This window comes from Mustela nivalis, assembly GCF_964662115.1.
Source record: "Mustela nivalis genome assembly, chromosome: 7".
In the NCBI taxonomy this organism is placed as follows: domain Eukaryota; kingdom Metazoa; phylum Chordata; class Mammalia; order Carnivora; family Mustelidae; genus Mustela; species Mustela nivalis.
This window is the reverse complement of record NC_139026.1, coordinates 125,970,221-125,996,306: the sequence shown is the minus strand read 5'-3', so window position 1 is coordinate 125,996,306 and position 26,086 is coordinate 125,970,221. Positions and strand designations below refer to the sequence as shown.

General features: G+C 40.9%; 1 protein-coding gene across 1 annotated transcript in view; it reads left to right on the top strand.

Annotated features, from left to right (window-relative positions):
• The window catches only part of CUBN (cubilin), a 260,304-nt gene that overhangs the window by 110,148 nt on the left and 124,070 nt on the right, over positions 1 to 26,086 (top strand). Inside the window, exons 29-31 of the mRNA XM_082742010.1 lie at positions 8,176 to 8,357; positions 13,394 to 13,568; positions 15,005 to 15,174. Coding sequence (XP_082598136.1) covers positions 8,176 to 8,357; positions 13,394 to 13,568; positions 15,005 to 15,174 — 527 coding nt within the window. The remainder of the gene's footprint in view (positions 1 to 8,175; positions 8,358 to 13,393; positions 13,569 to 15,004; positions 15,175 to 26,086) is intronic.

Here is a 26,086-nt window from a genome sequence, read left to right as displayed (position 1 = left end):
GACCTCATCTTAACTTGGTAACATCTACAAAGACCCTGTATCCAAATATGGTCACATTCACAGATCCCATGTGGATTTGATTTCTGGGGGACACTATTCACCCTAAGATGGGAGTGTCTGCAACTTTTGACAACGTTCTCTCTTGGGGTCACCATGCTTTGTCTTCATTCTTTTTCCTTTATTCTCAGGAGGATTTCACATTCCTCGGTCTTTTATTATCTGATCTTTTTCTCTGGTTTCATCTGTGATTGCTCTAGTTTATGCCAACCCACAAAATGTCCCAGAAAATTAATCTGCAAATCCTTAAGATCAGATCATATCCTTGAAATCAGGTGGATCCTGGGGGCTCTACACTTGGCCTTGTCTATAAAGAATCTAGTGATCTGATTTTTGTATTTCCTCTCAGTAGAATAGATACCTATCATTTGCCTTTCTCCTGCATCCCAGGAGAGCAGTACCCATATTAAGACTGTTGGGAAATTAACTGTTAAAATCAGAATTAACAGGTAAAATTGCTGACTTTTTGTGGTTCTTCTCCATGCAACAGTCACCTTTGGACAGCTTTGGCCATTTCAGAGAGCTTTCTACCTCCACTTTCTACCCCTTTCCTTAAATTTCTCAGTTCAAAATTGCTTTACCTATATTATTTGCATATCTCATAGATAAAACAGAAGTGAGGCCTGTGTATGCCAGGAAATAGTTCAACCTTGCTTTGGGTTGGACCATCCCCCACTTCTGAGCTCTTAGTTGCCATTTTGCGTCATACCTGCCCCACCGGAAGAATCCTTATTGGCAATGTCTTCCAGCAAGCCCACTTAGGCTGCCCGGTAGCATGTCAGAGGGAAACTGGGCTAAGCAGTTTCTCAAGGTATTATAGGAGAAAACATTTTTAATTTTAAATAATAGAAAAACAAAATCTGCATCAGTCATTTTAATGAAGTGCGTGAGCATCATGATTTATTGTGTTTAAAATTTATTCTTTTTCTGTATTTTGACTTTTCACCTCCTTTTTAACACTGACCACTGATTTCTCAGGTGTTTCCTTTGGAAGTTGAAGGATGAGGATGTGAAGATGTCCTGTTTGGGTCTCTGTTGCTTTTCTTCCAGCCTCAGTGGGCTTTGGCCATGCCTGTTCCATGCTGGCAGCCCTCCAAGTACTATTGGTTTACAGATCATTGTTTCAAGAAAATGCCAAGAGAGAGACTTGGTAGTTTCAAGAAAATACCAAGAGACTGCATTTGAGCAACTGTAGAGAAATACAGAAAGCACTTCTAACTTTGAGCCTGTGGTTCCATTTAGCTGTTTCCTTGCTGGTTTGCTTTTATAAGAACTCTTTTATTTAAAAGTGACACCAACAACCCAAAACCTTGAAGAGAGAACATACTTAGATTATGCTTAATTTTTGTGTGTGCATTCTGAAATTTTATACCTTGCTTATTTTAGACCAAAACAGCAAAACAAAACGAAATCAGCATTAGCAAAGTCCTTTTATGAAAAAGATTTAAACTATCTTCACAAGTAAGCAAGTTTAGCAACAGCTTTTAACTCTTCCTTGTTATGAGTTTAGTAGATCAAGGTGCTTCCTGCTGATAAGGTAAGCACTTCCTTTCAGCTGATGACTGGGAGTTTGGAGGAAAAGAAATCAAATAGATTATCAGTCACCAGGACTAAAAGTTTTATAAAGATTAACTAATGAAAACTGAAAAAACATGTGATTCTCTGTAGGACCTTATTCTATTCCAGCTCAGCTGCTGTCTCATGATATTAATATATTAGATTTTGTCAGATTTGCCTCACATTAAATGAAAAAGGGTTTTGCTTTATTTTTTTCAGGTTGCTGTGGTGATTTTCCCCTCAGTAATGGATAGAACAGTAATGACGACAGTGTTCAACACTGCCCTTCCAGTGCTTTTGGGCTCCAGTGCCCAACGAGGCATAGTGGAGAGAACACAGAACTGGGCTTAGGGGTGGAGGGGCTGGGCAGAGATGGTCGGTGGCCCCAGATGTGCATTCACAACCTGAGCTACAAGTCCAGCAACCCTCTGGAGCCTCATTTTGCTTGTCTCAAAATAGCATAGCTGATACGATCTGATATGATCATTCCTGGCTTTTGCAGAGTTGTTAGGAATTTCAAATAAGATAATGTGTTCATTAAAAGCTGTTTGAAAAACTAGGAGCTACCATGCAGATATGAACTCTCTTTACTGTAGCTTAATGAACAACTTAATGAAAAGCCTTACTTTGGTTATTTCATTTAATCTGTACAACAACCCTATGAGGTTAAGGATTAATGCTGTTACAGATGAAGAAATTGTGGATGAGAAATCTTCAATTAGTTATGCAAGTGGTAACACAGCCAAGGTTGGAACTCGGTTAGTCTTGTGTCATGGCCTGTACTTTACTTGGAATATTATGATATTTTCAAAAGTTTTGCAACCTAACATGCAAATTAGGCAACTCTGAAATTATGTTGTCTCTTCCATGAAAATCTCTTACCAGCTGGCTATAAAGAGCTACTTTCTCTAACTTCTATTTCTTCCAAAAATTTCTCTCTCAAAACCTTTAATTCACTCTGTTCTCTACTTCTTGGTTTGTTTTTTTTTTCCTCACTTAATCATTTTCCTAATGGCGACCCCTAAAATGCTTTCCTAAATCACTTTCCTCTATTTTAAAGATTTTATTTATTTACTGAGAGAGAGTATGAGAGAGAGAGCAGGGTGGGGAGGGGAGGAGCAGATGGAAAGAGAAAGAACATTAAGCAGACTCCAAGCCCCACACAGAGCCCAGCGCGGGCTCAGTCCCATGACTGGAGATCATGACCTGAGCCGAAATCAAAGTCAGATGCTTAACCAACTGAGCCACCTGATTTATAACTCATTCATTTATTCATCCATTTTATTTATTATTTATTTATTCATTTATTTTTAATGTTTTTTAATTTTTCCCCTCCCCAAATTTAAATTTAGCAGTAAAGTAAAATGACGATACTTGTTTATGTAGAAAGTTTTTAGTGTTTGGACATCAGCAACACTGATAACAACTACAGAGGTAAAGCACCTTCTCATTTAGCTATATTTTAAAATTCCACAATCTTTATTAAAAAGAAAACAAAACACACCCGGTTTCTAACCCCAGGAGGTGCAGAAATAGTAAATTCAATAAAACAAACAGGCGTGCTACCCAATATGAATAAGACGTTATTGATGAGGCAGAATTAAACTTAGCTTTTGATTCATTTCCGCATTTGGAACACATTCTCTCTTTCTCAGAATCATACACAATGGGACTTTTAGATTATCTTCATATTTCTTTTGACTGATGATGGGCTTAGTATGTGTTGATAGCGGTTCTAAATCACATTTCTGGTATTAGAATGGACTCCCTTTTCCAGAGCTAATTAAGTGTAAAATGATGCATAAATAAAATTTGGAAGACCCATATTATACATTCTTTAAAAACTCCACTATGTATTGTGAATTATAGTTGTCATTTGCTTCCATTTATAATTTTAAAAAGTTTAGCTCTTGGTGTGACTCTATAACTTTTCATTTTCATCCATAATTATACCATTCCAAATTGCTGTTTTCATGTCTCACTGTTAGCCAAATGATAGTTTAGATTTATGAAACACAGTATCAAATAAATTCATTACATATTTAGTTTTTCGGTATTTAATTTTTTGGTTAATAGAAATTTTCATAGTTTTTTGTGAGTATGTTTTTCCTATCACTGAAAGAGAGCATGGGGGAAAAAAAGACATCATTTATTTTTTTCAGTTTTTAAAATGCATATTTTGACATATTTTATTTTTGCCTGATACCATCTACACATGTGTCAAAGAATACCAAAGTCGAGGAAAAACTGATGATACCCAAGAGAATGAAGGATAACTGGCTAAATGCTGATTAAAATCTCTCATCTGTGGACTGGAAATAAGTATCCAAAGAGAATTATGCTAACACAGTAGTATCAAAACTAACAACTTTTAAAATATCTTGTAGCAACTCAACAGGACCATTTATTTATTCTTATTTTTATAACTTACCACCAATTAACATGTAAAGGATAAAACAAAATTCACTGGTTTTTCCAAATCAAAGCTTATTGAAGTTACTCTTTGAAAACTAAAGGAAAAGCAAAGGGAGTTTAATGACTTACAGAAGGGCAGGTGGGGATAGCACTTTTTAGATCTATAAATGGATTTTTTTTTCCAGAGGCATTAAATATGCCTGACTTCTATAACACTACTTATAGTATCATATATGCTAAATAAATACTTTCTGAATGAATGGATGGGAACTGGAAAGTTATTTCCATCTCTTTGAGAATATAGAAATACAAAGAGTGAAATTTCTACCTTAATGATCAGAATTATCTTCATTTTCCAGTACTTCATAGTTTTACCATAAAATACCACTAAATGAATATATTCTACTTTACATTTGACTTGAACTTGTAAATCAAACTTGTTTCCTTTTGATACGTTAAGCCTTGGACATAGTGAGTACACAAAGGAGAAAAGGAGAGAAAGCTTCAGAGTTTTTAAGTGCCCACACTTGTGATCTTTTCCTTCTCACCGCTCAGTCTTTTCACCCCAAGAGGGTACTTCCAATAATATTGGAATTTCTCCTTAAAAAACACACACTTAAGTGCTGTTGAGGAGAGGAGAACATGACATACCTAAAAGTACAGTTTGGCTTTGTGTTTTGTAAACCTTGTTTATGTTTGCTCTAAATCTTAACGAAAAATTCACAGTGGGCCTCCAGAGCTGTAAGTGGGTAAATAAAATAAAAGCCATGATTTCTCAAAGCATCACTGAATGCCAAGAATCTGATATTATCATTCCAGTTTACACTGACCAGTTTAAGGGTATTCGTATCCTGTTATTCGCAGAAGAATTTACAAGGAAATCTAAAACCACTGGAAGAGACAATGGAAAATGTCATGCAGATTTTTAGATGAATCAACTATGATAAAAAAAAAAATGAGTTAGCTTGTCTGGTGAACGGAGTAAAATAAAAAATGCAGAGATGAGCTATCCAACCTTCCACCTCCTTATTCTCTTTTATATGATGTGGCCATGAAGTTGTTCTCCTCCAAAGACTTTTTCCCCACTGGATTTTTTAAATCTGATACAACTGATACCAAGGTCCATAGGAGCTGAAAATGTGGGTTGGGAAAATGTGGGCAGGGTAACAGAATGCTTTCACTTCCCTATGATGTACTTTAGTAGAAGGTGCTGAACCTTCAGATAATTTGTATGGGGGTCACTATGTTCCAAGACTCCAGGGGGCACCATTTGATGGCTTATTCTGTGACCGGCGCCCCCTGATGTTGTGCAGTGGGGCTGCGTCAACTGTGCTGATCTTGGCTTCAGGAATGTTTTCCATGTGTTGTTCTAGGAGGAAAACTATTTTCTAATCTTTCATGGCACTCATGCTTTTTCAACATCCACTACAGTCTATAAACAATATCAGCACAGCTAATTTTGAACCGCTTTTTCATAGGGCTTTAACCAGAAATGAAGGTAGAAGCCTTATAGGCCATAGGAAAGGTACTGCTCTGTGCGACACACATTTAAGTCTGAAAACATGGGTTTTCAAAGGGAAGGAGGAAACTGCCAACTCAAGAAGATAGTGACATATTGGACTAGAATCAGGTTTCTTTACCAAATCAAGATTCTTCTGGGGTGCCTGGGTGGCTCAGTGGGTTAAAGCCCTGGGTTTAAAGTGGGTTTAACCCACGAAGTGGGTTAAAGCCTTTGGCTCAGGTCATGATCCCGGGGTCCTGGGATCGAGCCCCAGTCAGGCTCTCTGCTCAGCGGGAAGCCTGCTTCCCCCCACCTCTCTGCCTGCCTCTTTGCCTACTTGTGATCTCTCTCTGTTAAATAAATAAAATCTTTAAAGAGAAAAAAAAATATTCTTCTTAGAATTCTTCTTAGCCATTTTCAGTTATGTGGTGATTCTGTATGTTCTTCTTAACCCTTATAAAACCTTTTTTCTAACTCACTGTACATTTGTAGAGTGTGAACAGGAGACATGACCTCAGCTTTACGGGTTGCTTAAAGTCACAGCAGTTTAATTGTCCTCATGTGACAATGCACGTACATTTATTTTTTAAATCCAAAAAGTCTTGATGCAGATTGAGAGAGATATTTGGAAGACTTTGGCAACTAAAAAAAGAATATTCTGAAAAAATAGAAAAGGTGGCTTGGATATGTTGGCAGAGCAAGCAATGTTTTTGGTTTTTTAAAGATTTTATTTATTATTCATTTGAGCAATTGAATGCACACGTGTGAGTAGGGAGGGAGGAGGTGAGAGAGAATCTCAAGTGGATTCCCCACTGGTCATGGAGCCCTGACAGGACTTGGTCTCAGGACCCTGAGATCATGACCTGAGCAGAAACCAGGAGTCAGACACTTAACCAACTGAGCCACCCAAGAGCCCCAAGGAATGTTTTTTAATCACCAAAAATTGCTATTGGAAAAAAGGGGGATCTATCTTTTTTCCCCTAATTTTATCTTTTTTTTTTTTTTGTAATTTTGTCTTTAAAGTCTGAGCCTTGCTCAAATTTTACTCCTTTCACAAAGTTTTCTCTACCTATCCCTTCTCAAATCTCCAAATTCATACAAACTACTTGAGCCTGTAGAATTCAGTACTTGGGTGCAATCAGATTGCTTGGATTGGTGTCCTGCTCTACCACTGACAAACAAGATAACCTTGACCAAGTCACTTGACCTTTGTGTGCATTGCTTTGCTCACGTGAGAAATACAGATAATAATCGTACCTGCTTCATGTGGTTATTATGAGTATTCAAAAAGGAAAAAAAAAACCTAGAAACATATCTAAGTACTTCGTGGCATTTCCTTTTTGTATATACCACATGGTGCAATATCTGATTGTTTCTTGTCATGATTTGCCTTAATTTCTTTCTAGGGCATAATATATACACATAAAATATAAGCTTCATGTTTGGGTCTTCCATGCTTGGGTCTTATATATCCAGGTTTTGTTTGTTTAGTTAGTGTTTAGGTATAAATAAGATTTTTGGGTTAGGACCTGTATCATTTACTATTTTTGTTTGTAACAGACTTGATTTTTTTAGAAGTGTTTTAAATTCACAGCAAAATTGAATGGGAGACAGAGTTCCCATTGATTTACCCCTGTCCTCACACATGTACAGCCTCTCCTATTATGAACATCCCCTGCCCCGCCAACCCCAACCATAGTGGGACATTTGTTACAACTGCTAAACCTACACTGACACTTCATTATCACCCAGAGCCCATAATTTACTTTATGGTTCCCTCTTGGCATTGCACATTCTGTGATTGACAGATGTATAGTGACATATATCCACTATTGTAGTATCATAAAGAATAGTTTTACTGCCCTCAAAATCTGTGCTCAGCCTTTCTATCCCTCCTCTGCTCTAGCCCTGGCAAAGACTAATCTTTTTTACTGTCTTCATAATTTTGCCATTTCAAGAATGTCATGCACTTGGAATCATTTGGTAGTGGAGCCTTTTCAGACTGGTTTCTTTCATTTATGAATATGTATACACCTTTCCTCCATATCTTTCTCTGGCTTGATAGCTCATTTACTGTTAGCATTGAATAATATTCCATTGTCTGGATGTAGCACAATTTATTTTATGCTTTTAGCTACTGAAGGACATCTTGGTTGTTTCCAAGTTCTGGCAATTATGAATGCTATGGACATATCATTTTTTTTTTTAATTTCCTATAGTCTCACATACAAAGGTAATGATTTTTAGCTCTTGGCATTCTAGATCTTGGATATGATAAGGAATCAAAAATAATGTATTACATACAAGGAAATTGGAGACTGAGAGACATGGTATTCACTAACACTTCTTGTTTAGTTCACTGCTCTTCCTACTGTGAAATTCTTTCCTAAATAAAATGAAGAAAATCTAAAAATTAGAATGCCATTTAAAGAATATTACCAAGGATTTGATGTGCTGAGAATAAGGACTAAGAATTATTATACCAAATGATATGATCAGTGTTTTTCAAGAACAAATTTAACAAGTTGTAGCCATGATTTTTTTCACTGTGCATTTTTCAATTCTCTTTTGGTTGGTTGTATTTTTGAATTTTTTCCAGGGGTCAATGCTCTCTTTGAACTGACTGAGTCTTGCTAATTTAACAGGTTGCGGTGGGGAGTTGTCTGGGCCCACGGGCTCCTTCAGCAGCCCCGGATACCCTAACACGTATCCCCCGAACAAGGAGTGCCTCTGGTATATTACCACAGCCCCTGGGAGTAGCATTCAGCTTACCATCCACGACTTTGATGTGGAGTATCATGCAATGTGCAACTTTGACATCCTGGAGGTAGGAATTCAGATCGCTTATCAGCACGTTCCCTCTACCCCAGAATTCAGGGTGGAACTAGAGATCACCCTGCAAAACTCCCTAAATTATTTCCAGTGGCCAGTTGTGTTCTATGTCCAGACATTTCAACAAGTATCCATTCTCTGTGAGTGATGTTGACGAAGAAACGGGATTAATAATCTCCGTTTGGGTTTCCCTAAAGGTAGGGTCTGAAGGACTTGGTGGCAGGCAATTCAACTTGGAGATGGTACGAGGAAGCAGGCGTGAGGGGACAGCAGGAGGTGGGGTGAAGAGCCAAGAGCCAGTGAGGGAGCCCCTGAGGGCCACTCGGGGGACTCAGGTCCCACTGGGACCCTCTGAGGTGCCATGAGGACTGCTCATCAGACCATCCCTCTAAGGGTGTGAGTCTGAGGCACTGTCCCCAGACTCCTGTCCCCACTGACGGACTGCACTCAGGATTGTTATGGCCCCACATGTCAGTCTGAGAAATCTCCCTTAGGAAAGACGGTGGGGGGGAGGGGTGCAGAGTGTAGAGAAGGGGTGGCCTTGGTGAGATGGCAGCTGCCAGTGGGGGATCCCCATGGTGCAGGGTGCGGAATGCGGCAACACCGCATGACATTTCCCTCAGATGATGAAGATGGCCTTTGAGAATCTATTATCATCAGGGATCTAGTCATTAGGAACAGAAACTGTCTGCTAAATTTAATGGCTTCCAACACACAAAGCTCCTATCACCTCAGCTCTAAAAATGGCTATCATGCTTCATGACAAGGGTTCCATTTCTACAGGATTTCAGCTCCATGAAGGGCTGGGTATTTCTTTGTTTTGGTTTTGCTTTACTGCTATACCTACGGCGGAGTGTTTGGCAAACAGAAAAACACATGATATATATTTGTGGAATAGATGACAGCATATATATCTCTGATCGACACACTAAACTAACACACATAGCCGGAGGTTTGCGAAGGGATTTTGACATCCATTTTCCCATTTGAATGTTAAATAATCCTGCGAGGTAAGAAGGGAATTTTGTCCCCATTTTACCATCGTCAAAACAGAGGCTCAAAAATATTGATGGGTTTTTCCATGACCACAAGGACAGTGAGTGGATGAGCTTGGAACTGAATCCATCCCCTACTCCACGCTCTGCATAAGCCAGTACAAAAAGAGAGATAGAGGTGGGCAGTGTACAAGATGTTGAAATGATGAGCGGCATGAGCTTTAGAGGAAACTTTAGCACTTAAAACATCATTTAATCACAAAACAACTTCCTTTTTTTTTAAGATTATATTTATTTGTTAGAGAGAGAGAACAAGCAGGGGAAGCTACAGGCAGAGGGAAAAGCAGGCTCCCCCATGAGCAGGGAGCCCGATGCAGGACTTGATCCCAGACCCTGGGATCAAGACCTGAGCCCAAGGCAGATGCTGAACCCACTGAGCCACGAAGGCGTCCCAACAAGTTCTTTCTTTGAAAAGAAATGGGGTTGTCAAATCCCCTCACTGAGTGGAGGCGGAATCACAGAATTGTACTGAGCAGCTCTGGGCTCTCTAAATGCCGCAATGAGTGAAATCAGAGACGGAGCTGATTAAGTCTTTGTCTTAAAGCCTTTTACCCTTGTCTTCATGTCGGTCCTGGGTGTTGCCAAGTCATGACTCCATCTCAGAAGAGGAAAGGTTTTTGGGAAGAGAGAACAAGGTGACTCCTGAAATTCACACTCACAGTGTGAGTAGGACTAACACTCACATGTGGAAGGTACAAATGGTCTTTCTTGCCAGCAAGGATATTTTTCAGTGGCATAAAACCCCTTAACAGTTACAAAGGGTTTTCCACAGTAAAACCCTTTTCCACAGTAATGTGAAATGTTCCTAACCCTTCATTTTCATATTCCAAAGCACATGTGATTGTTGCCCACTTGGCAAAATGTAAATGGATTCATTGTGCTGAGGCTTTTGTCACACCCATGACATGAGAAAGCAGACTAGGGCTGTTTCCTGCAAGACTCAACTAGGGGGCACAGGGGGACAAGGCATGGTCTCCAGGCAGCTGCATTTAGGCAGTCCGAACCCTGCGCAGAAAGAGCTCTGAGGTGAGGCTCCCATCAGCTGGGGCTTATTTTTGTTAGAACAACGTGGTCTCCCATGTTGCATCCAAATCAGGGTTTGGGGGGACTCTTTCGAGCCCCTTAAGTATTTTGGGGAAAGTTTACTTTTTATGGCTGAAATGAGTAACCCCCTTATGTTTTGTTCAAAAACCTTGTTTGACATCTTGGCAAATGCTTCCGTCAGGTGGAAAGTGCTGTAATAAATCTGCACTAATGATGATAAAAGGAATTTTTCCATCCCTCATACCATAGGTGCTGATAACATGCTAGCAATAGGTTTCAAAATGTTCCCTGGGGTGGTCACACGGCCTGGAGACATGGCTGACTTTTCTAGATCTGCCTGCTCCAAGCCTTGCCAGATGGGACCTCTCTAGCACCAAGTATGAGGCTTACCTGGGTTTCACCAGATTTTACCAGGAGCCAATATTTTTTCCCCCCTCAAAACTCAGTGTCCAGAAAGTGGCCACTTGCATTAAGCAACAGCCGTTCAGTTACTCATAACCCTGGAATGCTGACTTGATTGTAACAATCAATGGAGCTAACAGAGCAGAAAGAAATGTTCAAAACAGATTAAAACCATAGGCTTTGAAAATGTTCTATATCCTGAGCATTTTATAAAAACACATTTTTTAATCTCTGATCATCAGACCCGCTTCCCCCTCCCCCCCGACCCCGCAAGTTTAGTCATATGCTGTAGCCGAATGAACCACACCCTGAAATTCTTTCCATCTTTTTCCTCTTTTGAAGAGTCATGCGTTAACTGTTGGTGTTATTTGTGGAAGCCAAAAAGAGTCATGCGTTAACTGTTGGTGTTATTTGTGGAAGCCAAAAGTACCGTTCTATTGTTTGGGTCATGGAAATACTGGCTGATTTTGCTTCAGTCTCTTGAGAAAGGAGCCTCCTCCTGCATAAAGCAGAAAAGGAAATCCACTCCTTGGGGCAATAAATCAAGACAATTGCTTGGTGTGGGCAGTTTACTCCCTCTGGTCTCTCCGGGATGGTCTGTTGTGAGTCCAGCCCCGTAAGAGGGGAAGCGAAGAATATCAGAAGCGGCAGTGTTGATTCTTCTGGAGGCTTCTAGGCCCAGCGGACTCATACCCTCAGACCCATTATGTTTGTGATCTTAAGGGGACCCCGAGCAGGGAAAACAGAGAATATTTTGCCGATGTGCAAGTTTTCTTTGTCAGAACTAAAGCCTTGTGCTCAGTGTTCTTTCCAAATATGTGCTGTTTATTGGGCTCAGATGATTGGGAACACATGCTGTCAGTTTCATGCTCTGAGGACTGTGTTGGGGCGAAGGGGGGGGACGCCGGCAAAACGGGAAAGGACAGCATAAGCCCGAAGCACTCTGCTCCTGTCATTTGCATATGTGTACGCATAAAGGGCCACACAGGGCTCCTCCAAAAGTCCTGCTTTTGGTGGGACTTAAGGGGCCACACAAACATAGCTCCTCCTATGAAAATAAGCTTGAAGCCATCCGCCTGCTTCATTCCTTTGCAATTAAAGTCCTTGTGCTCAGCCCTCTGTGAACAGCAGTTTCATTCATTTTGGCCTTTCCTGCATGGCTGGGGGGAATGAATCAGACAAAGAAATCATTATAGATTCAAATCACACAGCCTCACCAAAAGTAGGCTTCTTGTTCTCCCTCCCTCCCCTCAGAGAACCCGTGAGTGATTCCCCCTATCAGTCAACAGCTGCCCCAAGGGTGGGCGAGGGCCTGGGGCGGGAGGAATGGTGGGGGAGGGCTTGGAGGTGCGAGAGCCAGACCGAGGCGGGGGTGGGAGGGCCCTGCACACGGATCTCCCCAGCATTGCTCTCCCTCTTCCGCTTTCTCCCTGGAGCACTGAATAATGAGCATATGCCATGTGGGGGAGGGGGAAGGACCCAGATACCATTATGCCTGAAAACTGTCACCAAAAATGGCCTTTCTGCTACAAATTTGAGTTGGCCAGGTCTGGAGGCAGGGGTTCAGTACCTTTCCTTTGATTCTTATCTTCCTGTCCCCTTCCTCCCCACCCCCAGAGAGAAATCTGTGTATGAGGAGTTCCAGACCTGCCCTGGGCTGGGTACATCTGCCTGAAAGATGTGACTCCGAGGCCCCAGGGTGAAGGTGGGGGCACTTCCTGGGAGGAATATGTCCCTGGGGCACTGGGTCCTAGTCAGGTAGATGGTTGCCAATTGGAGGAGCCCAGGAGACCTGAGGACACTTGAGATGGATCTAGAGGGAGACGTCCAGATACTGGGCAGTGTCCAGGGCCATTCCCCAAAGGAATCCAGCTGCTCTCGGTCATGTTCTCACCAGTGGGATTCCGGGAGTAGATTCGGAAAGAATCAGGGGGCGTCCCTCTTAAGGATACCACAGAACACACTGATACAGAGGTGATATTTTCACTCTCTCTGAAAAAAACAAAAGATGATATTACATGCTTAATTTTATAAAGTATTCAAATGGCTAAGTGGAAGATCCTTTAAAAATCCAACAGGGAGCTCAATAGCTTCAGCGAACTGTCACAGACAAAGTGGCTTTATGCTAACTCTATTCCCCCGTGCCTAGAAGAGTTAGATAGCCAGACTCGATACAGTTTTATCGGCAATGCCTCTGCCAAAGAAAGCAGGAAATCCTATGAAGACGTGGAAAGAGGAAGGAGGGAGATAGGGAAGATTCTGGAATAATCTGTTCAGTTCCGCTGTACAATTCTGACTGATAGAATAAGCAGGCGTTTTGTGGGTGGCAGAATTTGTGTGTTCCTAGGGCTGAGGGAGTGCCTTTGAAAACCCAGCTCAAGTTTATAGTTCACCCCACCCAGGAAGGCTGAGATTTTAGTCTCTCATGATAATAGAATTCAAGAGCTGGTGGTAAAACAAGGTCAGGGGAAGGGCTGTCATTGCTTAGATATCTCTTAATTTTAGTCGTCTTTTCTTCATCCCGTCTTAGGTCTATGGAGGCCCCGATTTCCACTCTCCCCGAATAGCCCAGCTGTGTGCCCAAAGATCATCTGAGAATCCCATGCAGGTCTCCAGCACTGGAAATGAGCTAGCCATCCGTTTCAAGACCGACAGCTCTATAAATGGGAGAGGCTTCAATGCCTCATGGCAAGCAGTCCCTGGAGGTGAGTGAACCGAGGAGGTATCTCCAAATACTTGGACTGAACCCTTATAAATGTCATGAAATGATTGGAGAGAGAGGCATGAAGCCCTAACACAGTGACAACTTGGTGACTCCTCAAATGGTAAATACTGCTTTGGCATTTATTCTTCCCTAAAAACCATGTGATAGAATTTAACTTCCAGAGTTAAAATATGTGAAAGTATGCAAATCCATTGTAAAAGTAGAAGCAGGGTAATTGGTTAGACTAACTTACTCTCCAAGGGCCTTGGGCTGTTCTCTGGCCTCAAATATGGGCATCAGCAAAGGGAAAATTACTTCATGCCATGGTACAGATCTTTGGATGCTTGGTAGATGCCCAAACTGTAAAAGTTAGATTTGTGCAATCTGAAGAATTACCGTGTATTATACAGTGGTGTCCTGTCTAGCATCTTAGGCAGTCTAATAATATTTACCTGTTGTGAATTTTTTTAGATAAAAAATGAATGCACAAAATATTTGAGCAGAAGTTAACCTATACAGCTACTAATAAAGCCATGTTACCTGGCAGCTTACTAGGTGCCAAGGATCTAGTCTGTCCTGTGAGCATGATCTCATTTCATCCCTCATAATCAGCCTATGAGGGAAGGTAATTTCAAATCATCACCTTACTAATGAGGAAATTGAAACGTAGAGATGTTAGTACTTGTCCAAAGTCACATATCTAGGAAATTCCAAAGCATAGATGTGACCCCAGGCTAACTCATGGCCCCACTTAGGGAACTCGAAGGTGGTATAGTAAGTGTGTTAGATCTTTCCTAAAGTTAATGATGTGTGAATTTAAAGAGGAATATATATATGATTATGTAGACATAGTGTTTAGATTACCCCAAATGATTGTCAGCTATTAGAAAATAATACTACATTTTTATTATAGGTTTATATTATTATAACTCCAAGATATGACAAGGCATAGAGATAGACAGTGATAGGTATTTGATAATATCATAGAAATAAAAAGACTGAATTACTGTACCAGGCCCAGAATATTAAATTTTAAAAGATAGGTATTAAATTATTAAAAGCATACACTACTAAGTTACCAAATTCTTAGGAGATGTGTTATTCTACAGTTTATTTTTAGAGAACAAGTAAGAGGCATTTTATGACTTTATGAGAATAGGATTTTATTTGCACTTATTTTTCAGTATTTAAAAAATTTTTTTAATTACTTTTGTCATCAGTATTAAAAAATTTTAGGGGATTTTCTTAGTCATCCTTCTTCCTTTTGTTGGGATGAATGAAATTAATGGTGGATATTCAGTTCTGCGCAATGGTTAGCACCAACATAAAACAGGCAGTTGAACAAGGCAACATATTGTTCTAAGCTATCAGGTCATGGGGCAAAGTTTTATGCATCATGGACTCCTCTCATTCTTGAATTGGGTTTCCTACTTACAGGTTGTGGTGGGATTTTCCAGGCTCCCGCTGGAGAGATTCATTCTCCAAATTACCCCAGTCCTTACAGGAGTAACACTGACTGCTCCTGGGACATTCGGGTGGAAAGAAATCACCGTGTTCTCTTGAACTTCACTGATTTTGACCTTGAACCTCAGGACTCTTGTATTACGGTAGGTGACACAATTTCAAGCACCGTCTATAGTCAAACCAGGGTCAGAATATTGCCTTGTGAGCATATTTAGTAAATGCATTAATTATGGATGTTTTCAGCAGTAAATCATGGGAAACCCAACTATTGGCAACCTAAAATACAAGGACATTTACTTTTTTATCTAAATACAAATCAGGAGGTGGTTGATCTCAGGGTTTTTTTAGCAACGCCATTTCTGTTCTATCATCCGTAGTGTGTTCTACCATCCGTAGTGTGTTGATTTGTCATTTTGTGTTTGTTTCTTCATTGTCAGAAAATGGTGGCAGTAGCTCTGAACATCCTTCCTAAGTATAGATGCAGAGAAAGGGAGAAGGAATTATGCTGTTTTTTCTGTTTTGTGTTTTTTAATCAAGGAAACAAAATTTTCATGCAAGTCTCCTTACATATATCATTTGTCAGAGTTAGCTGCAAGAGAGAATAGGGAACTTTTAATGAAACAAATTTATCAAAATATTTCAAATCAATTATTATTAAGCCTCCTGGGAGTTTTCATGGGTTCTTTTTTTCTTGAGGTCAGGGTATCTCAGTCTGCTACTAGAACAAATCAATGTCTGATAGGACAGAATAAATTGGGGGATTGAGGTGGAGATACCTATTACTTGGCCAGATGACCAAAGTTTCTGTTACTACCTTCGACTTTAGTACATTCTCACCTGAAACTGATGCTTTATCCTTAATGTAAGAGTAAATGAGGATGTATTTTGAGATTTTTTTTTATTTTTTTTTTGATTACCCGATTTTTTTAACTAAAAATTTTCCATCTTTCATTTGTATTTAGAAACATTTCATTCAGGGACGCCTGGGTGGCTCAGTTCATTGAGCAGCTGCCTTCGGCTCAGGTCATGATCCTAGCGTCCTGGGATCGAGTCCCACATCGGGCTCCTTGTTCCGTAGGGAGCCCACTTCTCCCTCTACCACTCTGCCTGTGCGCTTGCGCTCTCGCTCTCTCTCTCTCTGACAAAAAAATAAATAAATAAAATCTTTAAAAAAAAAAAAAAAAAAAGAAACATTTCATTCAAATATAAACCAGATTCTCTTGGCTAATGGGTCTTTCTATTTTAGTTTTCTGACAGTTTCTTACACAAACTCCGACTGGCTAGCTTTCAGACTTACCTCAGGAAAACTCAAAAGTTGTTTTACATCTTTCAAAGTAGTCCAGTCAAATGGTATGATTTCAAATACTATTTTACAAGGTAAAATTAGTAAACTACTTAAAAGATCAGTTGGTTTATGACTAAGTATTCGTCTTCTAAATGAATCTTCAGAGTTTAAGTTGGCAAAGCATTGTACAAACTTAAGGTATAGAGCAAAGTGTACATTTGCCATAATGGTGACTCAGACCAACTCTCCTGAAAAAGATAATTTAAACATTTTAGGTGATATTAAAAAACACCTTCCTAAATGTAGCAAAGAACTCACAAGATAGTGTGAAATCTCTGAGTAAATATTGAAGAGGTGTGAGCCTAGTATTTGAGATAGCTTTTACCTCTAGGGCATTTGTTGATCCAGATGGGGATAGCAGCACCTCTGTGATCCTCTCAGGGCAAAGAGGAGCAAAGTGTGAGTTTAGAGATGGAATAGAGTGGAAGTCCTGGCAAGCCATCTCGTATCAAGGTAAAGAACAGTAAAACATCCTACACAGACTGCATCCCAGCTTTGAGTCAGCTGAGTGGACCCAAAATCTAAATGAGAGGATACCCTGTACTGTTAATGTATCTCTGGACATCTGACAAAAGCAATTTAGAATTTTCTTCAAAGGGACATAAAATCATCCTAGATCTCATTTCTACTAATAAGTTTTCATGGGCAATAGCCAGCACACTATCAAAGCTTTGCATGTACCTGAGGAGATAACAACATAAATGAGATACAATATGAATAACAGACAATGGAAACAAACATATTAACGTGGCAGATTGATGAACAATTATGATTACTAGGCTCATGGAGATAAAAGTCAACTTTAAACTCTCAGGAAGGAACTGCAAACTATGAAAAGTGACATTGCAAATATGAATGAGAACCAATTAAAATTTTTAAAATTGGATGAAATTTAGCTGAAATTAAGATCTAGTCAAAGATTTTTTTTTTAATATTTTAGACGATTAGACAGATGAAGAGAGAAAAAGTGAACTGGAAGATAAGTCAGAAGACTCTATCTGGGGAAAAAGCATGGATAGGCAAGAATATGGAAAATATAGGAGAGAGGTTAAGACACATAGAAAAGGCTTATAAAAGGTATACATTTAATTGTAATCTCAGAAGGAAAAGTGAGAGTTAAATGGAACAGAAGCAGTATTTGAAAAGTTAATGACTGGGGTGCCTGAGTGGCTCAGTTGGTTAAGCGTCTGCCTTCAGCTCAGGTCATGATCCCAGGGGCCTGGGATGGAGCCCCACATTGGGCTCTCTGCTCAGCAGGAAGCCTGCTTCTGCATCTCCATCTGCCCCTCTGCCTGCCTATGCTCTCTCTCTCTCTCTCTTTCTGTCAAATAAATAAATAAATAAAATCTTTATTAAAAAAAGAAAAACTAATGACCAAGACTTTTCTAAATCTGATGAAAGACATCACATTTAGAAAAACAAGAATCCCAAGGAACCCAAACAACTGAGTAGAAATAGAAAGAGAAATAAATAGAAAGATATACTAATCTAAAAAAAAAAAAACAAAACCTGAAGATAAAAGGAAAATGTTACAAGCAGCCAGGGGAGTAGGTAGGAGAGCAGATTGCCTTTTAGGAAGTGGCAGAGTGGACCCTGACTTTTCAACAGTGGTAATTAGAAGGGCAAAAGACAATGGCATGGTATCTTTAGTCTAAAGAAAGAAAATAACTACTAACCAGGGACTCTGTCCTCTCCTAAAATAGTCTTTAAGAATGAAGGTGAAATAAAGCATTGCAACAGAAAAGGGTCTTCAAGAGAAGTTAAAATGGTCCAGAAACAAATTGTTTACTTTCTAGATGCGCCTGCAATGGGCAATTCTCCACCATTTGCTTCCTCTCCCAGTTGGTATGGTGCCAAGTACAGTATCTTCTCTTCTCTTTGGTAAAGTCCATAACCCATAAAATTCAACATACAAAAGCCTGTGAACAAAACAAAGCCTAGGTCAAATGGGTCAAAGGCACGCCCAGCATGGCTACATTTTTCCCCTCCTGTGTTCATGAGTAGAGCTTTCCACCTACATGGGATATAAATATACAGATAGAGATTGCTATTAACCACAGCCATATCTCAGCCTACAGCTGGCCTTGACTTACCAAACTTAGCAGGAGGCAACAGATAGGAGGAAATGAAGCCTCAAGTATGATCTGGTCATAGGCATGGAGACAGGAAAATAAACCCAAAGACAGGTGCTGGGAGGAGTTCAGTCTAGCAAATGAAGGTAAAATATAAAATGTAATAGTCCAAACAAGTTGTCGGAAAAAGGGAATCCTGTATGAGGTAGTTGGACTATCCCTGCCATTGGACCGATGGGGCTTTCAGAAACAGTTGCCACTAAGCACTTGAGCAAAACTCCAGGTTTCTTGGGAAACCTGGGTGGCTTGTTCAGTTAACCATCTGCCCTTGGCGAGGGTCATGATCCTAGGGTCCTAGGATAAGTCCTGCATTGGGTTCCTTGCTCAGCAGGACACTTGCTTCTCTCTCTGCCTGTCACTCCCCTGCTTGTGCTCACTCTCTCTCTCTCTGACAAATAATAAAATCTTGGGAAAAATTTTTAAAAACAAATAAAATAAAAAAGAATTACCTCAATTGCATGGTGCCGTGGTTAAGAAGTCTAGCCCTGTGGTGAGGAAGACCTGGGGCAGAGCCTGAATTACGCCATTTTCAGGTAGTGAAGAAAGTTAACTTTTCAGTTTTAGTTTCTTTAACTGTGAAATGGGGAAAATAAGAGTACCGGTGTCAGATTTGTTGTTGGGATATTCGGGATGCTGTAAGTGACCTGCTTTTCATGTAGAAAGGTATTGATTTGTGCTAGCCATAATCAGAATGGTGCTGATGGTGAGTGCCCTCCGAGAGGCATGTTCAATGAGCCCTGGGAGAGGGGGTGGCATGAAATACTAAAAGGAGCAATGGGCTGAAGATTCAGGGCTCCCCATCTGTGACCGTGGGTCTCAAGGACATCAGTGAAAGAAGAGCCTGCTTAGGAAACTTTCTCGTAGCATAGGGCCTACTATCTCATGTCCCTAAGACTTCATAACCATAATAATCATCATGAGAAAACAGAGGGAGCAATTCATTTGGATCTGGAAGCCAGAGAAGTTTTCACACTGGAGATGACATTTTAGTGGCAGAGTTTCACCAGTAGAAATGTGGGAGCGAGGCCAGGAGAGGAGGCTTTGGGAAAAGAATTGGGGAAATTATGCACAGAGGGATGACTACACACAGACCTGTGAGGATAGAAAAGATGCTGTACTGGCGTGTAGCAGGCTACCCGTGGCTGAGCATGTAGAGACCAAGAGTCTATAGAAGACATTCTCAGTAGCCTCAGGATTGGACAAACCCTCTCATGCTTTCTGAATCTGTAATTATTTTATAGATTGTATGAAGTTAGTAGAAGATTTCTGTGAAACAGAAGAATTGGAACTCAAAACTGTATTTTACAATGATAACAGGTGGATTTGTGAGGACTGGGTTGGCAGAGAGAGAGAAAGGTAGCATGAAGGCTGTTTGGGAAGCTATGGAAAAGCCTTGGGCAGTGGCCTTGGGTGTGGAAAAGAAGAGATGTATTGGAGAAGTCATGTGGTTGTACTGTCACCAAACTTTAGAGACTAATTACATGGTAGAAGGTGAGGTGGGCGATAAAGATGAGGGAGTCAAACCTATTCACTTGAAGAATGAGTGAGTGATGACACTATAAAGTGAGTAAAGGGGTAGATACCATGAGTTTGATTTGGAAACTTTTCAGTTTAGCAGTCTACACTATGGCCCTTATAAAATTTGACATGGGAGTTTAGGGCTCACGACAGCATCTGAGCCAGACATATACATTTGGGAATACCCTGTATATCTGGGTAGTTATTAAAGCCACAGCAGTAGGTATGATCACCTATAATAGCATTTTCTAAAGAGAAAAGCGCCAAGTAAACTCTTTAGGAAATATCACTGGGGCGCCTGGGTGGCTCAGTTGGGTTAAAGCCTCTGCCTTCGGCTCAGGTCATGATTTCAGGGTCTTGGGATCAAGCCCCGCATCAGGCTCTCTGCTCAGCGGGAGCCTGCTTCCTCCTCTCTCTCTGCCTGCCTCTCTGCTTACTTGTGATCTCTGTCTGTTAAGTAAATAAATAAATAAAATCTTAAAAAAAAAAAAAAGAAAAGAAATATCACCATTTAAGGGGCAAATGGAGGAACAGAGGAAGAAAAGACTAAGAAAAGGCATTCAGAAGTAGGTGGAAAATCAGAGAGAGTGGTAGTATAGAAATGAGGAGTGAAGTGAATTTTGAGAGTAAGTGATCACAGGAATCAAAGGTATCAAATACAGCAGAAGTCAACTAGGAAGGGGATTGAAGCCAGGCCACTGGATTAAGTCTTTGAGGACTTTGATAACCTTGTAAGGAGCAGGATGGGTGTGGGTAGTAGTGGAAGATCACAGTGGGTTAGGAGAGGCAGGCGCTTCTTAGCTTTTTCCTGGAGTTATGACAGTGAATGTTATAAGGAAATAAAAGGCTATAATCTACAGGCAAGGCAAGACCAATGGAAAGTTGTTTTTTTTGCTTTTGTTTTGATTTGTTTTAATGATGGAAAAGCTCGAGCTTATGGGGAAGGCATGGTGCTGTTGAAAAGGAGCAACTGAATGTAAGGGATACATGGAGTAATTGATGAAGTCATGTTCAAGGCAGAGATCTGGAGATAGATTGGTCCTATAAATTTCATATTTTCAGGATGAGCAATTAAAACACATGGCCAACCCCAAGACATACAGTTTTCTTTGATTTATTTATAAATGTATTTATATTGATGTATTTATATTGAAAATTACAGAAATCACACATAAGCCATTTTTGTCTGTGCAGTTTACAAATCACCTTGACAAACGGTTAAAGTAATGTGAAGAGGGACTGTTCTGGTAAACTAGGGTAGAGATCTGCTATGTGTGGCTGCCAAGTGGACCCAGTTCTAGGATGGGAGGCCGGCAGAGCTTGGAAGCGGACAGACAGCTGCAAGCTTGGCTCCAAGTTTCAGTTAGCTGTCCAGGGGTTCATGAAGGCGAGCATTGAGGCACCAACCATCTATCCTTTACAGCTAGATGGACACTGGATGTGAAACGTAGCCTACAGTCCAATATCTTACATAACATCTCTGCAGTTTAAGTTCAGACAAAGCCAATCATTCATTCTGGAGACATTCAAGTTAATTTCTTGGTCCTTTTGCTTAGACGGAGTCATTAGCAAAGAGAAAAACATTCGGCTGCCAGTGATGTTGCCAGATAACATTTGTGTTCATGGGATTTTTAATAGAGCTCAATTGTACTATTAAATATCAAAGTAAATTCTGGCTGGATGGGACCAGAAATCATGCTTCTTAAGACTCCTGTAACAGTTTGGATTGTCAGAAGTAGAAATATTAATTTTAACGGACATTATGGCTAATAGTTGCAAATACATAGATACATGGGATATTAAGTTTACAAGAGGAGAGATTAGAGGTAATTTACTCTCATATGCTGATTTTTGGGATAGTATTCTTATTTTAAAAAATAAGAACATTGAAGTCCATATGGTCAGGATCAAGACCCGGTAACGATTAATAGCAGGACCAGCACTAAAACATAAGCAAGCCTAAAGTAACAATAAGTATTCTGAGAAAATATAAGAATTACAGTGGACATGTGAGGAACTGAATAGTAGAATAGAAGACAACTGAAAAAATAGGAGGAGGAAATAAAGCTAGGGTTCCTTTGGAATCATTTTGAATTCTCTTTTGGATGGCCCAGATTTAATTTATCAATATAAGGAAGAGTGTTAGGATTCCAGAGATGAGGTAGAAGGTGTCTTTGCCTTGACATTGGGTGGTCTGGGCTCCATGGACCCATTCAATCTTTGGTGTCAACTTTGCACCAGACCCTGTGGCACCACTAGTGTCTGGGCATGGCTCCAACACTCCCTCTTGTCATGGCTGGGGGATCTGAGTTTGCTCATTTATAAAATCGAGTGCCTGGTGAACCCACAGATAGAAAGGATCCAGTTAGGAGTTGCATCTGTGGGTCAGAGGAGAAGCACGAGGTGGGACGTGAAGAAATAGACACTGAGGGTCTGGTGACGTCGGTATGGGAGTTCACTCCAGAGATCACAGTCAGACCCGCACCGACTCGCTAAGCTTCAGTTTCCGCTCTGCGACAGGATTGGCCTTGGCTAGGAGGTCATCTCCACGCTCCACTTGCTGTGCAGAAGAGAGCTCCTCCTGTAGCAAGTCTGGTCCCCGGTGGTCCTAAGTGGAGGCAGGGGAAGCCCACAGGGACCCTCATCTCTCTTGGCCTTGTGGATGACAATTTTAAAATGGATCAGTAATGTACAGCCTCCAACTCCTTTCACATAACCACCAGCAATAGTCTTGGTATCCGAAAGGCAGCAGTCTGGTACATGAATCACTAATAGCTTCATGGCTGAACCCGTGAGTAAATGAATTTTGTAGTCCCTACTCCTGCAATCGTCAAGTGCTTCATTGGAAAACTGCAGATGACACATTTAGGAATGTGCTATGCTGAGTTCACTCCCTGGCACAATGATTGATACACAGTCTCACTCTTTCGAGCCACATGAGAACTCAGATAACATCACAGAGGCACGTTTTCTAAAATTTCATGCTGCTATAATGAAAAAAGAAAGAGAAACGGAATTTTCTGACCTCTAATGAAATGGTGATGGCATCGTGGGGAGCTAATCAGCTCAACTGACGGTCAGGTTTCAACTAATTTGGTAATATGTTTGCACTTTCTACACTGTCCCTTCTGAGTGGCTAGTGCAATTAACCTCTGGCTCTCGGGAATGACACATTGTGAGTATTTCTTGCTAAGGCAGCAGTGGGACCCACTGGTTGGGCCTGACTCTGTATGGTCCGCACGAAAATGGCTCCATTATGTTGCCTTTCGTGAAGGCTGTGTATTAACGTGACCTCTGACTGATGGTTTAATTGCTTAATTAGAGTCTCTCTTCCGAGCCTTAAATCCATGTAGCTCTGCGAGCTCTTATCGATCTCTGAGCGAGGCTGGCAGTAGCTGGGCGTAGGAGCGGGAGAGGTCAGTTCGGCCGCTCCCGCGGGGGCCCTGGAGACTCCCGCCCCCTGGTTTCAGCATCCTCTTTGCTCAGCACGATGGAATGTCTGCCTTGTGAGAATCAGTCAGAAGCAGATAAAAGCAAGCAGAGCACAGCCCTAGACCAGCCTCTCGTTAGGAGAAAACAGACATTAGGGCTAACAGAGCCTAGTACAAAAAAAGGCGGGGGAGGCACATGGTGAGTAACTGTTTTTCTTTCTGAAGCTTTGTGTGCCAGTGGAGGAGAAAGAAAACAAAGTGTGTGATTTGAAGTGAGGAAGACCGGACCCCCGACCCCCACCCATAGCCGGGGAGTCTGCTGCCCTTCACACAATTTGACCGTAAGGCACAGGGTGGACCAGGGCAAACGCGGAACACAGAATCCATATTTTGTTTTATTTATTTACTTTTTTTAAGAAACTGCCCATGATGTGTTTTCTTTTAAAACATTGATCTTTTCAAAACAGAGCAAATAGACACAGGAATAATAGAACTCAGTGCTTCAAAGAGACAATGGAAGCGATTCTTTAAATATTTATTGTTTTACAGATAGATCCAGGCCAAAAATCAGTCTCTTCCCACCTCCATTTCTTCCCTTCCTCCCTCACTTTTTCCCACAGAAAGTTCAGTTTCTGTCCTGCTTGAGGACGATCTCCGACGATTTCTTTAATACGTTTTATTCTGTGACTTGCTTTTGATAAGCCGCCTCGCCGTTTTGCCTTCCAGTACCGCATTAGTCACTCAGAGCTGTGCCAGTGCTCTTGGTCCCCAAAGCAAAGCATGACTGAGTTTGAAGCCACAATTCTCAATCTGCGGGCAGGGCCTTTGTTTGGTTTCGTTTGCATTTCAGCTCACGGTCTCCCTAAATGCTTGTTTATTTTTGAAAACGAAAGGAGCTTCTTGGATGTATTTTCCTATCAACATTTCCAGTAATCTTTGAGTTACTGCTTGCATCCATGCCAAATTACTAGAGGTTATAATCTGTAAAAATGGAAGACCGAGTGCAATAACTTAACAGCAAAGGAATAGGGATGACAAAGTCCCGCGGTGAGATGCGCAGCTGTGTATTGAACCTGGTGTTTCATCTCAGAGGCGCCGAGCTGGCAAACATCACCGACCGACCGAGGAACCCCACACTTCCTCCCTTTCCCCCCACCTCCAAGGAAAGTTGCTATAATGAGTAATATTTTCATTTCCTTCCTCACATATACTTATGACTTTAACAGCTTGGATATTTTCCTAAGGGATCACCCTCCCTATCACTTAATATTTCCTCTGTCTTGGAGCCGTTCCCATTCCAAGATGGGAATTCCTTTAATAGCTACACCACCAAGTGTAGCACGTGAAAATATTTTAGAGACTCTCATGCGCCAAACTGACTTTCTACCCGGATGTGAATGAGCTCTTCCGTACCCCAAATATCTCATCCTTCCCCCGATCATCTTTAAGGCAATCCAAAGCAGTAGACATGTGTTGCAAGGAGTTCAAAATGAAATAAAAGGTAAAGACTGGGTTGAAAACCAAATTAGGCCAGGATCAGGTGAGAGAGGCCATGCTAGACCAGACAGGTTGTGATTTTTTTTTAGGCCAGTAAAGGACAAGAAGTGGATTTACATCTGAATCAAAGAAGAAAATCAAGTTTAGGAATCAGGGATACAAGTTTTAGGTTTGCTTCTTGGTCGTGGACACTGTGCCCTTTGTCACACAGTCTGCTGAATTAGCCACGCGGGGGATCCCATGCATGCTCAGTGGGATGGAATGCATGACAGGTGCCAACTGCCCTGAAATCCATGGGGGCCCCAGACGAGACTTTCTCAAATGCCACTGAGGATGCATTATTGCAGGTCTAAATAAATGAGGGACATTTCCATTCTATTTCCTGAGCTCCCGTGATTATCTTTCTCGGAGATCATGGACCTATCGCTTAGCTTCAGAAAATCATGATCTCTCGATATTCTATTCTCAATGAATAAAACTGTGTTTTACCTTTTCAGTTGGCTTTATGATAATTTGCTCAGATGTCCCACGGATGAGATTCATATACTGGCTCTACACGGCTGAGCGTGTGACTGTGAGCAAGTTCTGTTTTCTGAGTCTCAATTTAACCAACTGTAAAGTGGAATTGGAAGAAGAATTGAATGTTTTTTAAATGTAAAGTATTTAACACAGTGTCTGGTACAGATAAATGTTCATTGCTACTCCACATTTTTCTGTGACTACTTCTACTGCTTCTATTACTGTCTACTAATACTATGTTGAAGGTCTTATCTTTTTAAAAACTGTGAACCGTAGGTACACAGAACCAGATCCGTAATCCAAAGTTCATTTCTTTCTTTTTTTTTTTTTTTAAGGTTTTATTTATTTATTTGACAGGCAGAGATCCCAACTAGGTGGAGAGGCACGCAGAGAGAGAGAGGGGAGGAAGCAGGCTCCTTGCTGAGCAGAGAGCCCGATGTGGGGCTCGATCCCAGGACCCTGGGACCATGACCCAAGCTAAAGGCAGAGGCCCTAACCCACTCATCCACCCAGGCACCCCCTAAAGTTCATTTCTAACCATCCTCATTAGTTATGAACAGACTCATTTTATCTTACTTTAATATTCTTAAAAATCTTAAAATACCTATTATAA